General features: G+C 67.5%; 5 protein-coding genes across 5 annotated transcripts; 2 read left to right on the plus strand and 3 right to left on the minus strand.

Annotated features, from left to right (window-relative positions):
• Positions 1–125: 125 nt before the first annotated feature.
• Positions 126–3709, minus strand: JCM10292_007710 (uncharacterized protein; the record flags this gene model as incomplete). The annotated part of the gene is made up of 4 exons (XM_076650319.1): positions 126–159; positions 231–2541; positions 2597–3343; positions 3484–3709. The coding sequence occupies 4 exons, from the start codon at positions 3707–3709 to the stop codon at positions 126–128; spliced, it is 3318 nt and encodes a 1105-aa protein (XP_076504121.1).
• Positions 3710–5462: 1753 nt separating this feature from the next.
• JCM10292_007711 (TauD/TfdA dioxygenase family protein) lies at positions 5463–6801 on the plus strand (the record flags this gene model as incomplete). The annotated part of the gene is made up of 4 exons (XM_076650320.1): positions 5463–6116; positions 6177–6232; positions 6292–6628; positions 6700–6801. The coding sequence occupies 4 exons, from the start codon at positions 5463–5465 to the stop codon at positions 6799–6801; spliced, it is 1149 nt and encodes a 382-aa protein (XP_076504122.1).
• A 91-nt stretch (positions 6802–6892) lies between these two features.
• On the minus strand, positions 6893–7421 carry JCM10292_007712 (ACT domain-containing protein; the record flags this gene model as incomplete). The annotated part of the gene is made up of 2 exons (XM_076650321.1): positions 6893–7135; positions 7200–7421. 2 exons carry the CDS (start codon positions 7419–7421, stop codon positions 6893–6895), a joined length of 465 nt encoding a protein of 154 aa, XP_076504123.1.
• Positions 7422–7816: 395 nt separating this feature from the next.
• JCM10292_007713 (uncharacterized protein) lies at positions 7817–8957 on the minus strand (the record flags this gene model as incomplete). The annotated part of the gene is made up of 4 exons (XM_076650322.1): positions 7817–7917; positions 7968–8277; positions 8634–8779; positions 8837–8957. The coding sequence occupies 4 exons, from the start codon at positions 8955–8957 to the stop codon at positions 7817–7819; spliced, it is 678 nt and encodes a 225-aa protein (XP_076504124.1).
• Positions 8958–9538: 581 nt separating this feature from the next.
• Positions 9539–16017, plus strand: JCM10292_007714 (uncharacterized protein; the record flags this gene model as incomplete). Its single annotated transcript, XM_076650323.1, has 15 exons — positions 9539–9637; positions 9722–9760; positions 9826–10385; positions 10442–10518; positions 10577–13192; positions 13253–13438; positions 13501–13665; positions 13907–14295; positions 14351–14644; positions 14699–14830; positions 14893–14982; positions 15039–15317; positions 15378–15548; positions 15607–15771; positions 15826–16017. 15 exons carry the CDS (start codon positions 9539–9541, stop codon positions 16015–16017), a joined length of 5454 nt encoding a protein of 1817 aa, XP_076504125.1.
• Between the last annotated feature and the right edge of the window lie 65 nt (positions 16018–16082).

Below are 16082 nucleotides of genomic sequence, written 5' to 3' on the forward strand. Positions count from 1 at the left end.
GAGCAAGCGCCGACAGGGGAACCGATAAGTGAAAGGGGCGAAAGGTGAGAAGGTGGGCACTGAAGGGCTGATACTGAACACAATAGGCGGGGGAGCGAACGAGAGGCTGGGGCGAACGAGCGCGATCACAGCATGAGCGAGTTGCTCTGCACGACGGGCCTGTCGGGCGGAGCGATGAAGCGTCAGTACTCGAATCTTCCGTAAGCGTGGCAAGGGAAAGCGCGACGCACCGTCCGATCATGGCCGGCGACACTGCGCCGTCAGGCCCGCGCACAATCTGGATGCGCCTCGGGCCCTCGCTGCGGAACGTGTCGGTCCCGCCGAGCGCGAGCCCAATCTGCGCGTGCTGCTGCAACCCGTCGTGCGCGCCGCCGCGGTGGAGGTGCCCTGCGCCGCTGCTCGAGTCGCTGAAGCGCCACCACGACGAGCGGCGATCGTCGACCGACGACGACGCCGCGTGCCCAAACCCGCGGTGCGGGTTCGACGACCCGCCCCTGCCCCCGCCGCTGCTGCTCCCGCCGGAGAAGCCCGTCGAGACGGTCGAGGTCGTCGAGATCGAGTCGCGGCGGCCCGCGGCGCCGCGCCACGAGTCGCTCCCGCCATTGAGGTAGAAGCCGCGCAGGCCGCCCGACCCGGGCGCCTGCATCATGTCGCGGTCGCGGAAGTCGCGCTCGCCCATGCGCGGGCTCGACGAGAGCGCGATCGCGCCCGACTTGGTCGCGCGGAAGGCGAGGTACCCGGCGATGGCGATGAGGAGGACGCCGCACGTGACGACGACGGCGATGATGATCGTCTTGCTCTTGTTCGAGCCGTCGTCGGTGCGCTTGGCGCCGGCGTCGGCGGCCGAGGTCGTGCCCGACGACGAGTCGCCCGAAGTCGCCGACTCGGCAGAGTAGGACGTGACCGAGAAGGACGAGACGAACGTCTGCGCGAGCTGGCCGGGGAGGCCGGGCTGCGAGTAGATCGGCGACGACGGCGTCTGGATCATGGCGCTCAGTGCGTCGACGTAGCTCGCCGGGAGCGAGCCGAGGAAGACGGTGAGGATCTGGCTCTCGCCCGTCGAGCTCGTCGTCTGGTACGCCTGGAGCGCCTTGGTCTGGAGCTGGTCGAGCGTGATGTTGAGCGCCGAAGTGACGACGATCGGGACGTAGTAGAAGATCTGGCCCGACGCGTCGCTGTTCTCGACGACCCACTCCCACGGCATGCTGTCGTCGAGGAGGATCGAGATGGTCGTCTCGGTCTCCTTGTCCTGCTGCGCGAGCGCGTTCGTGCTAGCCGTGCCGTCGTCCGCGGTCGAGCCATCGTCGAACGAGTCGGGCACGATGCGCGACGGGAGGTTGGTCGGGAACGCGACCTGGCTCGTGATGGTGACCGAGGGCTTGCCGCTGACCATCGACGTCGACGCGCCCTGCTGCAGGGCGCTCGCGTCGGGCGCAGTCGTCGTCACGGACCCGGAGGACGAGTCCGTCGCCGACCCCGTCGACGACGCCGTCGTCGAGCGAGACTGGGCAACCATGAGCGTCGAGGTCGGGACCCACTCGTAGGGCGTCTCGCGCGTCGAGGTGGCGCTCGAGGTAATCGACGACGACGCGGCGTCGGTCGAGACGGGAACGGCGCTCGTCGTGCGGTTGAGCGAGACGGGCGCGCTCGTCGTGCGGCTCTGCGTCGCCTCGCTCGTCACGTTCGCAGTGCTCACACCCGTCTGTACAGGCGCCGTCGCGTTGCGCGTCGCAGACGGGATGACCTCGTCGTCCGTTGCGGTGGCGGTCGTGTTGATCGAGCCGCCGGGCAGGACGATGCTGCTCGACACAGCCGGGCGAGATGGCGCGACAGCCGACGTGCTGTTGTGCGAGACGGCGGGCGGCGCACTCGTGGTGACGGGGCGACCAGTCGGCTCGTCCTCGTCCACGGCGGAGGACGAAGGGACGACGACGCTCCTGGTCGCGTTTACGGCCGACGGGGGGCGCACAATGGATGAGGTCTCATTGAGGCCCGGCAGCGGCGCCTCGGGCGAAGCAGTCGATGCAGGAAGCTCCGTGGCGGTAACAGAGCCGGCGGGTCGGCGACTGCTCGTAGTCGCCTCGGTAGCGTTGGCTCCCGCAGTCGGGACACCAACAATGGGCAGCGTCGCGCTGCGGGTGCTCGACACGGCGCTCGAGTCCTCCTCGCTGTCGACAGCCGAGGCGGTCGCGTTGGCCGCGGCCGACGGGGCGGCAACGGGCGGCACGACCGCCGTGATGTTGCCCTGCACGCCCGTCGCGACGGGGTCCGAAGCGCTCGAGAGCGGCGCAGACGTCGTCGTGCGCGGGACCTCGGACTCGAGCGAGGCCTGCTCGGACGAGAGCGGCGGGAATGTCGGCGCCGTCAGGTTGGCGGCGGGCGTCGTGCGCTGACCGTAGGGGACGCGGCCGGTTGCGCTCGCGGACGAGTCAGTGTCGGTCAGCAGGTCGGCATCGTCGTCGACAGCAGTCGAGGCGGGCTCGTCGGCAGTCGTCGTCGCGCTGGTCGCGTTGTCAGATTTGCCGATGCCGAGGATGCCGCCTATGAGCGGACAAGGTCAGCGCCAGTAGCTAAGGCTAAGCTCAGGAAGACGCACCGAGCTGGTCGAGGATACCATTGTAGCTCTTGCTCGTCGTGGTCGCGCTCGGCTCGACGGCGGAAGCGGCAGACTCGACGCCCGAAGGTGCGGAGGTGACGGTCGAACTGCTCGAGGCCGGCTCGTCTGCCGCCGATGCAGCGGAGCCCGAGGGTGCGGACGACACGGGAGAAGGGGAGGAAGACGAGGAGGACGCGGAGGAAGAGACGTTCGGGTCGAGGACGCTTGAGACGAGGGGGAGAACGCCCGCCTGGGTCGAGGCGGCGGACGCGGATGAGGTTGGAGACGCGGAAGAAGAGGGCGAGGTGGGCGACGCGGAAGAAGAGGGCGAGGTGGAGGAGTCCGCGGAAGTGGACGCGGTAGACGAGGAGGTGGTGGTCTGCGCCTCGGCCGCTTGGCGGGCACTGGCGAGAGAAGCGGCGCGGATCGAGGCCCTGCTGGCCGGTCCCAGCACCTCCGCGTCGTCGGCCGTGCTTGTTGCAGCAGCAGGGGTCGTCGTTCGGCGGGTCGTGGTCGTGCCAGACTCGTCGACTGCGTCTCCTGAGGGTGCTGCGGACGCGGACGTCGTTGTTCGGGGAGGCCGCGTCGACGTGACGCTCGCGTCCTCGCTCGACTCGGCGGTCGTGGTGGCCTCTACGAGGTGGTAGATGGTGCGCGAGCCCGACACGGAGACCGAGGTGGCATTGACACTGGTCGTGTTGACGCTCGAATCGTCGCCAAGCAGGCGATTCCGGAGCGCCTCGAGAGCTGTTTGCGAAGGGCGGCGCGTCAGCAGGCATTCTCGCACATGCACAATCCGCTGGGCTCCTCCAGGGCCTCGCTCGCGACGGTGCGAGTTGAGCGACCCGAGCGGGGCAAGCCAGGCGAGGCGAAGCGGAGGGACGCACTCTCTTCGGTCGCGTCGACGAGCTGCCTGCGCGCCACCTGCGCCCCGTCCTGACCAGCCTGACCGAAGCCGCGCGCCCGCTTGGCGGCTCCGGCGGCGAATCCGAGGCGGCGAGGGCGCTGGAACGGCTCGGACCCGTCACGGCGCTCGAGGGCCTCGGGCTCGGGCGAGCGGGCGAGCGAGACCTGGGCGGCGAGGAGCGCAAGGGCGAGGACGTCCACGCGCATGGCTCGCAGGGGCGCGCGGCGTAGGGGAAGCGAGGGAGGAGGTGCGGGCGGTTGAGGCGTTGAGCGAGAGGCGCGTGCGGGCGCGCGTCGTCGGCGGGGCGGAGAGCGCGCGAAGGGTGAGGGAGGGAAGGGCGCGGACCAGCCGGCAGCAGGCAGGATTCTCTCGGTGACTCTGAGTGAGCGCGTTTGCAGGGGAGGAGCAGCGGAGAGGCGGCGACGAGGCGAGGGCAGCAGCGGCGGTGCCTGTCGCGCGGGGCGAGCGAGGGCTCTCGGGTGCGCAGCAAACACGGCGCACGCCCTCGTTCTCTCTCTGCCTCTCTCTGCGCTCTGGACGCTCACTCGAGCACCTGCAGCAGTGCTCTCATCCCTCTCTGCCTCTCCCGCTGCACCCGCGCTTGCCCGCTGCCGCCTCGTCTCCTCTCTTTGACCAAACTGCGCGCAAGGTCCTCTGCCAGCAGGGCCCGTGCACCGCTCCGGCGAGTCCCAATGCGCTTCAGCCCCGTCTCTTTTGCCACTTGTGCCCCGTTGCACCGCTCGCGTCGCTCCCTCGCGCGCACAACCGGCTGCTTCTCGTCTTCGTTCGACCGCGTCTCGTCGCGTTCATCCGCCTTTCTCGCCTTCATTGCCCTCATTCGGGGGCCCAGCGTTCATCGCCGAGCTTCGCATGCCCTGCGTGCACCTTCGGTTCCGACAGCGCATGTCCCGATCGGTGTTGCCGCAGCTCGCGCGCCCTCGAAAGCTGCTCACCGGCCGTCTGTCGGTAGATCAGGCTCGCTTCCGCGGTCTGCGCCCTCGAGGCGATGCTCCCAGAGACGATCTGCGGTCTCGCAAACCTTGCAGCGTTCCGACGCTACTAGCCTGAGACTCGCCCGCATCCGGCTTTTGTCCGCTCACCTCGCCCTGTTCCTCTCTCGCCCCGCAGCTCTTCCGAGCAGGCCACAGCATCCCGGACCCTCGTTTCCTGATGCAACACCTCGTCCGATCAGCAGCAGCACCCTCGTCAAAGGCGCCGTGCAGGCCCCCGTCTGCGGAGCACCCTCGGGTTGAGACACCCCCTCACGCCTTCCCTTTTTCGGGGGTGTTGCGTCGATTCGGAGTCCGCGGATGCGAGTCGCTCGACTCGCAGAAGTGATCACCGGGCGCTCGGTGGCTGCGCGCTCGGGTGCATAGCAAATCGGTAGCGGATAAAGGTTGGGCCGGCAGGACGGTCGGGAGGCGAAAGAAAGGGAGTGCTTGAGGAGGAGGGCAACGGGGCGCGCAAAGTAATCCACATAGGCGATCTGCTGCTTTGCGGCTGAGCGCAGCGCTGTTTGAGAGCTTCGGGGCACGCAGGCAGAGGAAGGAGCACCGAGTGTCGCTCGCGGCACGTCTTCACGTGCTTCAGCGAGCCCATCTGCGAACAGCTTGCCTTCTTCCCCGTGCCAGCTCTCGCTAGTAGCCACGCTGCTTGCTCGCACATCAACGACAGACTCGTGTCAGCCCCTTGTGCGCTGCCAGCGCGGTGGCAGACGCCCCCTGCTGCATCGACCCTTGCTTGCGCCATCGCGAGTACGAACGACGAGCTCGCCTCCGCAGACGACGGCACCGCGCCTGCCGGATGGTGTGCGCTGCCGACAGAATAGAGTCAGCGTACGCCTGACTAGCGTGCCCGCCCGTCTGACCTGGTCGCTCGCCTGAGCTCGCGGTGCCTCTTGCTTCGCTCCGCACTTGCTCTGCCCACGCCTCCCTTGCTCGGCCGGCTGTACAAGCTGCAATGGCTCCGTCTGCTAACGAGACCCTCACCTCGACGCTGCACACGCTAAATTTGCGCCCGGAGTCTGACAAGCCCAAGTCGGCTACCAAGGCAACTGCCACCGCACCCTTGAGCAAGCGCAGCAAGCCGCGGTGGTTCAGCGAGACGGCCAAGGACGGCGACCCGTACCCGTACGAGCGCTACCTCCCCTTTTTCGACGCCGACCTCAAGCTGCCGCCACTCGAGCCGTTCGAGCACATCGACCCGGGCCACCAGGCGCTGCAGGACCCGGCGCCGCGCGCGTTCCTCGACGGCGCCGAAGTCGACGACTTCACGCCCGAGTTTGGCTCCGAGGTTGAGGGGATCCAGCTGCACGAGCTCGACGCGCGCGGGCGCCAGCAGCTCGCGCTGTACGTCGCGCAGCGCGGCGTCGTCGTCTTCCGCGACCAGGACTTTGCCGACCAGAGCCCCGAGTGGATGATCAACGACTGGTGCAGCTTCTTCGGGAGGCCGCACATCCACCCGTGCTCGGGCGCGCCAAAGGGCTACCCGGAGTTCCACCTCGTGTACCGCGACTCGAAGGCCGTGTTCAACTACGAGACCGACACGCGCCTGACGTCGTCTGTTGTGCACTCGGACGTCACCTACGAGCAGCAGCCGCCTGGTCTGACTGCGGTAGGCGAACGTCGCCATTTCTGAAGCGGGTTCAGGTCGCTGATCCATTCGCGCTCGCAGCTCTTCCTCTTTGACTCGCCCGCGTCCGGCGGCGACACGGGCTACTACGACCAGCGGTGCGTTTGCAAAGGCCCCTCATAGGGGATGCCTGCTCACGTGTGTTCCGTTCTCGCAGTGCGGCGTACAAGCACCTCTCGCCGTCTTTCCGCGAGTACCTCGAGACGCTCCAGGTCGTCCACTCGGGCGTCGAGCAAGCCGAATTCTCGCGCCGCGGCAATCGCGGCGGGATCGTCAAGCGTGAGCCGGTCGAGAACGTGCACCCGCTCGTGCGCCGCCATCCCGTCACGGGCGAAAAGGCGCTCTTCGTAAACCCCCAGTTCTCGCGGAGCATTGTCGGGCTCAAGAAGGAGGAGTCGGACGCGATCCTTGGCTTGCTCTATGCGCACATCAAGGCAGGGAGCGATTTCCAGGTCCGGCTGCGCCACCGCCCGCGCAGCGTCATCCTGTGGGACGTAAGTCTTGCGCTCTGATGTCACTTTGCTCTCCATCTTTGGTCCTGACTAGCTGCTGTCTTGTCCTGCAGAACCGAATTACGGCCCACACTGCCATCGTTGACTTCGCCGCCGGAGGAGCACGCCGTCATGGAGCGCGCCTTACGCCGCAGGCTGAGCGGCCCTTCCTTTGAGCGCACTGTGCCGCGCCCACCTCTCTATGTATATCACCCCTAGCTCATGCAACAACAGCAGTCCCACTTGGCAACACAGAGAGAGAGTGCGCTACTTCTTGTCGTCGCTAAACACCCACCCGGCTTCTCGCAGCCCCTTGTCCGCCTTTTCGCGATACCGCTCTTCGATGAGTACGTAATCCGTGTTCCACGTCGACGACGCAAAGATGGGCACGCCGGCGTCCTTGAGCGCGCCAGAGAGGGCGTGCAGGATGCCCGTCAGGGAGAGGTCGAGCGGGCCCGCGATGGTGAGCGCGGCCCAGGGGCCTGCGGACTCGTGGGGCTTCTCGGCGGTCTGCGGAAGGGAGCTCGTCGGCCGGACAGGAAGGAGCTGAGTTGCTGAGCGGGTGGGGACGAACTGATGAGGGGTACAGCTCCCCGAAGAGCGCAGTCGGAAGGATGACAGACAGCTCGTCCTTGCACCGAGTGACAGACACGAAGCTTTGTTCCCCTCGAGCGTCAATCAGGGCGTCGAGCAGCGCAGGCGGTACAGGCTGATCGGGTCGGAGTTGGCAGACGGTGAGCGGCGTGGGGAGGTACGAGAGCGCCAGTGCCGGGTTTCGCAGGTCGAGTGCAGCCATGCTGTTGGGCGCAGAAGCAAAAAAAAAAAAAGGAAGCAGGACGAGCGTGCGAAGCAGAAGAAGAGCGATCGCGCGCTTGTCGCTTCGAGGTTGTCGCTTGCGGCTTGCCAAATCATACGGCGGAAGTTCGACTGTCGGTGTAGAGCATGCGTCCGTGGCTTTTCAAAGCTTCTGAAACGAGCAACGGTCCAGCCAGGACTCGACGCTCGAGGGCGGGGCAGCAAGCGATAGAGCCTTCTCAAGCCAGGCAGGCGGGCGAGCACTCGAAAGAAGGCCGACTCTCACTTCTGAGTGGGCCGAGTTGTAAGATCCTGTGCATGCGTAAACAGAACGAGGGTCACATCGAGAGCGAGATTGGAGAGGAGGCGACAACCTGTCCGCGCGAGCGCGCTTCTTCACCTCGACGCACTGGCCGGCGCCGCTTCTATCGCGACTCCGCCCTCCTCCCATCTGCCGCGGCCCTTTCCCTCCTCGCCCTCCTTGCGTCCGCCCAGCTCTGCAGCGCATTCCTAGTCCTGTTGCTCGGCGCCGCCGCCGTCCTCGCACCGTCGCTCCGCCTTCCCAGCTCGTACCACCCCTGCGCCGCCGCCTCCGGGTCGGGCGTCCGCGCGCGCGAAGAGCCAGCACTCTTGTAGGCGTGACGCCGACTCGCGCTAGGCGAGTAGCCGCCGTCCGAGTCCGAGTCGGACGCGCTCGAGTCGGGCGCGAGGTGCTCGGGAGGGACGTCCCAGCCGGGTGGGAGGTCGTCCGTGCCTGTGTGCAGCGCGCCGTAGGTGGCATGTTGAGGGAGGTGCTTGAACGAGCGCTGGAGGAGGATGAGGAGGAGCGTCGAGAGGAGCGGGAGGACGGCGGCGACCTGGCGGGAATTGGTGGACAGTCAGTTCAATCTGCACGGAAGCTTTCACCTCGAAGATTCTGGAGCACACGAATGCAAAGCCGATCAGAAGGCTGTGCTGTCGCGTCTCGCAATCCGCAAGTGACATGGCTGGTGACGAGCTTGAACTGCGATGTCGAGAGTTAGCTTGGCACAGAGCTGACTGAGTAGACATGAGCGTACCACCTGTACAGGAATACCGCCTGTCGCTGCGGTTGTGCGAACAAGACCTCAAGTCCAACGGCACACCCTGTGTACAGCCCAGCCGCGCCCTGCGATTCGAAGTAAGTCAACTGCCTGCCTGCCGACAGTCGCCCACGAAACGCTCTGCAACGTACCGACAGAGTCCACCACGCTGTTGCTACTTGCTTGGGCATCGCTAGGTAGCCCGCCAGCACGATGGGGACCACGAGCCATACGAACGCAGCCGCCGCGGCTAGCGCGAACGCGACGTACTGACCCTGCGTGGCTAGGATATTCCACGCTGCTCGGCAAACGGGTCAGCACAGCTCTGAATCAGAGTCCGAGACAACGCACGCACGCAGGGTGGAGACGGTCAGGCCGACGAGGGAGACCAGGCCGACGCCGGACGAGAGCCAGCACAGGCGCTTTGTCCGTGCGATGGCGGCCGCTTGCGCAGCGCGGGTCGACAGGCTCGCCATGCTGCGGTGCGGGAGCAGGAGGGCTTGCAAGCGGGAGAGCGAGGAGCCGGAGGCGCTGGCATGGTCCGCGGAAGGTCCGCACGGCACAGGAGAGCGCAACGCACAGGAAGGCGAGACAAGCGCCGCCAAAGCGCCGCAGACTGTGAGCTACGGTCTAGAGCACATGGTCTCTTCCGCGGCACGTCCTTCAAATCGCACCGGGGCAGCAGGACTCGCGCAAGAGAGCGAGAGAAGCGAGCGGAAGATCGAGAAGGGGCCCGAGCGAGGCGAGGGAGAGTCGTGCTGGTCCAATCTAGAAGATTAGCTGCTTCTATGTGCCACTCGCAGTCGATGCGGCGCATAAGAGAGGACGGAGTGCGTCTCGCTGGTCGTCGTCGTGGTCGACGCAACAGGGGGACGATGGGTGCCCTCTCCTGCGCAGCAGGTCAGGTCGGCAGCTGTGTACTTGGAGAGTTTTTGAAAGCCTTGTGCGGGACCGTGACAAGCCCCACTCAAGCTCCCCGAGTCTGCGAGAGGGATGCCCGGCCCCGCTTGTGGTGCTGGTCGGTGGTTGTGCGCTCCATCCGTGCAGTGTCGCGGCGATGAGCTGGCTGAACCAGCCCTACACGGGCGGGTATGGCTACCAGCAGCAGCAGCAGCCCCTCCAGGCCCAGCCCACGGGCTACCTCCCGCAGCTCCAGGTGCGTCGCCCCCCTCCTCCGCCGTCTCGGCCTCGCCATGTGCCCGCATCGCTGACCGGATGCCCGCGTGCGTCGAGCGAGCAGCAGCAGCGCACTGGCTTCGCCCCGCAGGCCCAGTACCAGGTGCGCCCCGCCCCGCGCTCGTGCCATCGTCCGCCCGCTGACGCTGATGCGGACCGCGTCGACAGCAACCGCAGCCGACCGGGTACCTGCCGCAGGGAGGCATGATGGCGCCCGGCCCCATGCAGGCCCAGCCCACGGGCTTCATGGGCGCGCCCCAGATGCAGCGCCCCATGCAGACCGGCTACCAGCAGGGCCCGCCGCAGCCGCCCGCGCCCCTCCGCCCGCAGGCCACCGGCTTCAACGCCAGCGGGATGGGCGCAGGCGTGCAGAGCCAGTTCATGTCGACCTTCATGCCCGCCCAGTCGATGCCCCAGCAGGGCTTTGTCCAGCCCGGCCAGATGCAGTTCGCCGCCCAGCAGCAGCAGCAGCTCCAGCCGCAGCGCACCGGCGTCGCGCCGCCCCCGCCCCAGCCCTCGCTCCAGCAGCAGTTCCAGCAGGCCAACCAGCAGCAGATGGGCCAGGCGAGTGTCCCCATCCCCTGGAAGCTCACGCCCGAGGAGAAGAAGCGCTACGACCAGATCTTCCGCGCGTGGGACCAGCAGGGCTCGGGCTTCCTCCCCGGCAGCATGGCCAAGGAGGTCTTTGGCCAGGCCGGCCTCGGCCAGGACGACCTCATGGCCATCTGGTGCGTAGCATCGGGACATCATTCGTGGACCTTGCCCTGACCCGCTCTATTCGCAGGAACCTCGCCGACGTCAACGACCGCGGCAAGCTCAACATCGACGAGTTCCACGTCGCTATGGGCCTCATCTACCGACGTGCGTCCACCAGACTTGCGCGCCTGCCGCTAATCACTGACCCCTCTCGCGCTCGCAGGCCTGAACGGCAACCCGATCCCGAATCAGCTTCCGCCCGAGATGGCCCCTCCTTCTGCACGCGATCTCGAAGACTCGGCCAACTTCCTCACTTCGCTGCTCAAGAACGACACGAACCGCCGCGCGACGAACCAGACCGACGTCGATGCGCCGCAGTCCCGCCAGAAGCTCCGCTCGCTGCACGACCAGGCGCCCTCTGCCTCGCGCAAGGACGCGACCGTGTACCGCTACGAGGAGGACAACACGCCCGTGTACAAGAGCAGCGCGCGGCACATCAACCGTGACGACGTGCGCTCGTCGCGCACCGACTCGCCCTCGAGCGAGCTCGACGAGGCCAAGCGGCGGCTGCGCGAAGCGCAGCGCAATGTCGACCGGTCGCGCGAGGAGGACGACGAGGAGGAGGACCTCAAGGAGGAGCTGCGCCGCCTGAACCGCAAGATCTCGCGCGTGCAGGACGACCTCGACGACAACCGCCGTAGTGGGAGGCGCACGGCCGCCAAGGACGAAGAGCGCCGCCTGCTCGAGCGCGAGCTCCTCCGCCTCGAGCACGAGGACCTCCCGCGACTCGAGAAGCGCCTCGAGGAGAAGGAGCGCGAGAAGCGCATCAAGGCCAAGCAGTACGCGCACGAGCGCGACGGCCGCAACGCCTCGTCGCGCTTCGACGACCGCTACGACAGCCGCGACAGCTACCGCTCCCCCTCGCGGTACGACTCGGGCGACAGGTACTCGTCCTCGCGCCGCGACTCGCCCGACCGCGGGTACAACCGCGGCACGTACGACCGCGAGGACCGCAGCCGGTACGCTCCCTCGCCGCCGCGGCGCCAGAGCCCGCCGCGCTCGCGCACCCCGCCGCCCGTCCCCCCGCCCGCGCCGAGCAAGTCGGACGCGCCGCCCGCGCCGCCGGCCCCGCCCGCCGCCGCACCCGCGTCGGCGTCGCCCGCGCCCGACACCAAGACGATGACGCCCGCCGAGCGGCAGGCATTCATCCGCGCCGAGGCGCAGCGGCGCGTGCAGGAGCGGCTGCGCGCGCTCGGCGTCGCGGCGCCGTCTGCGGCTCCGTCGGGCGCGCTCGACACGACGGTGCAGGACCGGCTCGAGGCGGAGAAGGCCGAGGCGGCGCGCAAGGCGGCCGAGGCGGACGAGCAGCTCAAGGCCAAGGAGCTCGAGCGGCAGGCGCGCCTCGAGAGCGAGCGCAAGAAGGGCGTCGCGCTCGAGCAGGCGCTCCAGGAGACGCAGCGCGAGAGCGAGGCCGTCCAGCAGGTGCGCGACGAGGTCGGCCGCACGGGCACGCTCGAGGGCCAGGGCGAGGCGCCCCAGCAGGCGGTCAAGGCGGCCGAGGACCAGCTCGACGCCGAGGAGAAGGCGCTCCGCGAGCGCGAGGAGCAGCTCATGCGCGAGAAGGAGGAGCGCCGCCGCAAGATTGAGCAGCTCGAGCGCGAGGCGCAGGAGGCCGAGGACAACTTCCAGCGCAGCAAGGCCGCGTTCCAGAACGCCGCGGCGGGCGGCAACAAGCCGAAGGCGGCACCCCCTCCTCCGGCGCCGAGGGCCAAGCCGGCTCCGCCGCCCTCGCGCAAGCCCGCTGCGTCGCCGGCCCAGCACAAGGCGCCCGTCCAGGACGACGACGACTTTGCGGCACCTCCGCCGCGCTCGTCAGTCGCGTCGCCTGCACCGACGTTCTCCCCTTCGCTCGCGCCGCCTGCCCCTGCGGCTCCTCCTGCGCCGTCCCCTCCTGCCGCCCTCTCGGCACCGGCTCCCATCTCGCCGCCTGCGCTCACCTCGCCCGCCAAGAGCCCGAGCACGAACCCGTTCCACCGCTTGCAGGGCAACAACGCGACCTCGCCTGCTCCCTCAACCGGCGGCAAGCCCAACCCCTTCTTCGCCGCGAACCCGCCCGCCGCTCCTCCTGCCCCTCCCGCACCCGCCGCTCCGCCCGTCTCGAAGCCTGCGGTCCGCCGCCCGCCGCCCGTCGACGACGACGACTGGGACGCGCCCGCCGGTCTCGAGCGCGACGTCGACGAGTCGGACAGCGACGACGAGCCCATCGGCGGAGCCCGCGCACAGCGTGCCGCTCTCGCGCAGAACCTCTTCTCGGGCCTTGGCATGGGCGGTCGCTCGTCGCCGGCGACGACCACGCCTCCGAGCCGCTCGATCGTCGGCTCTCCCGCGCCTGGCGCGGCTGCCAACGGCGGTGCGCCTCCTCCGCCGCCGCCTCCGCCCCCTGGCCCGCCTGCCGCGCCGCCCGCGCCAAAGGCTCCCGCCGTCGCTCTCGGCGCAGCTGCCGGACCGGGCGACCGCGGCGCCCTCCTTGGCCAGATCCAGGGCGGCCTGAAGCTCCGCAAGGCCCAGACGGTCGACAAGAGCGGCCCGCTTGGCGCAGGAGCCGTCATTGGCGACGCGAGCCCGCCCGTGCAGACGTTTGTCCCGCCGCCGAGGGAGCCGAGCCCGCCGCCGCGCGAGCCGACGCCGCCCCCTCCGCCTGCGACTACCGAGCCCGCGGCGGAGCCTGAGCAGATGTACCAGCCGATCGAAGAACCTGCTGCCGAGCCGGAGCCTGCGCAGGAGACTCTCCCCGCTATCGTCACTGAGGACCCGCTTGAGAACGTCGACTTGACCACGAGTGCGCGCCTTCTTTCTGATGCTCACGCTAGTGCGGTCGACTGACCTGAGCCCTCCACAGCTATCCGCATGCGCTCGCTGTTTGGCTACGATGCGCAGCGTGACGAGGATCTCACGTTCGCCGAGAACCGCGTCATCCTTGCTCATCCGTCCAAGGATGGCGCGGGCGAATGGCTCTACGGCGCAACGGAGCTCGAGGGCAGCAAGCTCGGATGGTTCCCCAAGGCTTACGTGGAAGAGGTCAAGGGTGAGTCTCGCATTCGCCCAGTGGATGTAAAGATCGCGGTCTGACTCGAGTCCGACCCGCAGCGCAACCCGCCAAGGCTCTCTACGCCTACGCCGCCACTTCGGAAGACGAGCACTCCTTCGACGAGGACGAAGTCGTCGCCGTCGTCGACACATCGGACGAGAGCTGGTGGAAGGCGGAGAAGGACGGCGTGGTCGGACTGGTTCCGGCAGCTTACCTCGAGCTCAGTCAGTAGACACCTCCTCCGTATTTCACCGCTCATCAAGGGGGATCGAGGCGGCGACAAGCATTCATACCGCTGCGTCCCCTCTTTCCCCTCTCCCCCCCTCCATTCCCTGTTCCCCTTGTTTCGACTATGCCCAAAAGAGCGTCCGCTGAGTCTTCTTTCCTTTCCTCGTCGTCTCCCCCTTCTTTGTGTCTCGCAATACACTTTTCGTCTCGCCGTCCCCGCATGCTTGACTGCCGCAGATCCCGCTTCGGCTCCTGCTGCTCGTGCTCCTCCGCCCCTCTCGCCTGCGCTCATCCCGCCTCCCCAGATCGATTCGCCCCAGGTCGACAGCGACGAGGACGACAGCGACAGCGAGCCCGATAGCGATGACGAGGCGTCCGCTGCGGCGCGAGAGTCGGAGCGCCTCCGGGTCCTCGAGGCGGCAGGCCTGCTCGTCAAGCCCGCCGAGGCGAATGGCTCGCCAAAGCGTCGCAGACGACGCCCGCCACCTGCACGCCCGCAGCGCCGCCCTGGTTCGACTACGACGGTCAGCATCGACGAGCAGAAACAGCTTGCCGAGGAAGAGGCGCGCGAGGATGCCGAGGCGGAGCCCGAGGAGCAGGAGGAGCGCATGGAGGACGCATACGACGTGCGGACTGTCTTCAAATCGTGGTTGACGTGTGTGCTGACGTTATCCTTCGCAGCTCTACCAACGCGCCATGCGGGAGCAGCACGCTGCCTCCTTGCAACCAGCGCCAACCCTTTCGCCAGCTCTTGCGGAACCCTCACCACCAACATCGCCAACACCCTCGGCCGCGCTGACTACCGCTTCGTCCGTCAAAGATGCGTTCCATGCTTCCACCGGCGGCTTCTTCAGCCGCCGCGCAAGGTCGGCGACCGTCTCGAGCGAGAAGGCACGACCGATCATCAGCTCGCCGCTCGCACCACAGATGGACTCGCCGGACATGGGGAATCGCGCGAGCGGCGTAGTTGGCTCCGTCGGTGCTTCTCACGTTACTGTGCGGGACTCAGCTGACGCCGCGTTGCCGCAGTCGTGGGCAAGTCTCATTGACGAGTCAGCCCTCGCTGGGTTGCCGGACTCGGAGCGCAAGCGCCAGGAAGCATGCTACGAGCTCATCGCGACGGAGCAGAGTTACGTGCAGAGCCTGCAGCTCGTCATCGAGGTGCGCTTCCCTGCCGCCGTTTTCGCTCGGCGCATCTCCTACTTACCGCTCACGTTGCGCAGGTTTTCCTCAACGCTCTTCAGCCCGTCTTGCCGGAGAAGGCGCTGCGCGTGATCTTTGCCAACATCGACGACATTCTCCTGTTCAATACCGTGCGTCTCGGTCCTGCCTGCCGCGGCGTTCAACTTCTCACGCTTTCGTTCCGCAGGTCTTCCTCTCGCAGCTGGAGGAGCGCCAGCGCGAGTCCCGTCTCTACATCAGCACCATCGGCGACGTTGTCAAGGAGCACATGAAGGGCGTCGCCTCGCACTATCGCGGCTACTGCGTCAATCAAGCCAACGCTGCGCGCACGCTCAACGACTTGAAGACGTCAGATCGCTCGTTGCGCGAGCTGCTCGACGGTCTGCGGGTCAAGAACCTCGAGCTCGAGCACTTCCTGTTGGAGCCGATGCAGCGGGTCACACGCTACCCTCTGCTCATCAACCAGGTGAGTCGATGTCGTCTCACGCCGTTGCTGCATATAGCTTACTTACGCGCGCTCATCCAGATCTACCGCTACACCGACAAGGACCATCCGGACCATGCCAATCTGAGCCGGGCGCGCGAGATTGCCGATGCTGCTCTCAACGACATCAACGAGGCCGTGCGGCGCAACGAGAACCAGGAGAAGCTCGCCTGGCTATCGGACAACATCGAGTTCCTAGGAATCCCTGGCGGGGTGCGTCGACTCTCCCAGTGTGCCGAGCAAGTCAAACTGACTCCCGCTGTTCCAACAGCATCTCGACCTCAGCGCGCCGACCCGTCTTCTCGGTCCGCGCAGGATCCTGCGCGAAGGCAAGGTCAGCAAGGCCAAGAGCGGCCGCGTGCTGAACGCCTACCTCTTCAACGACCTGCTTGTCTTCACCGAATCGCGCGGTCCCTCGCAGGCGGTGTACCGCTACGTGAGTCCTATCGCTGGATCGTCTTCCCGTCCCATAACTGACTTAATCACACAGCCTATCCCGCTCGAGGAGAGCTCCGTCCGCCGGCACGCTCGCGACGAGAGCGAGTTCACAGTCACGCATCGCGGCGAAGGGATCCGCGTCAAGGCCGAGACGCCGCGGCTCGCTGTCGCGTGGCTGCGCGACATTGACGAAGCACGCAAGGCGTGCCTCGCCGCCGTCGAGAGCTCGCGCAGCAGGTTGTAGCCGGCCTTGCAAAACAGACACTCGTTCCTCTCTCTGCCCCCGGATACCTTGCTGAACGCGGCTAG

Source organism: Rhodotorula paludigena (assembly GCF_050403205.1).
Source record: "Rhodotorula paludigena JCM10292 DNA, Rt_paludigena_JCM10292v1_ctg34, whole genome shotgun sequence".
In the NCBI taxonomy this organism is placed as follows: domain Eukaryota; kingdom Fungi; phylum Basidiomycota; class Microbotryomycetes; order Sporidiobolales; family Sporidiobolaceae; genus Rhodotorula; species Rhodotorula paludigena.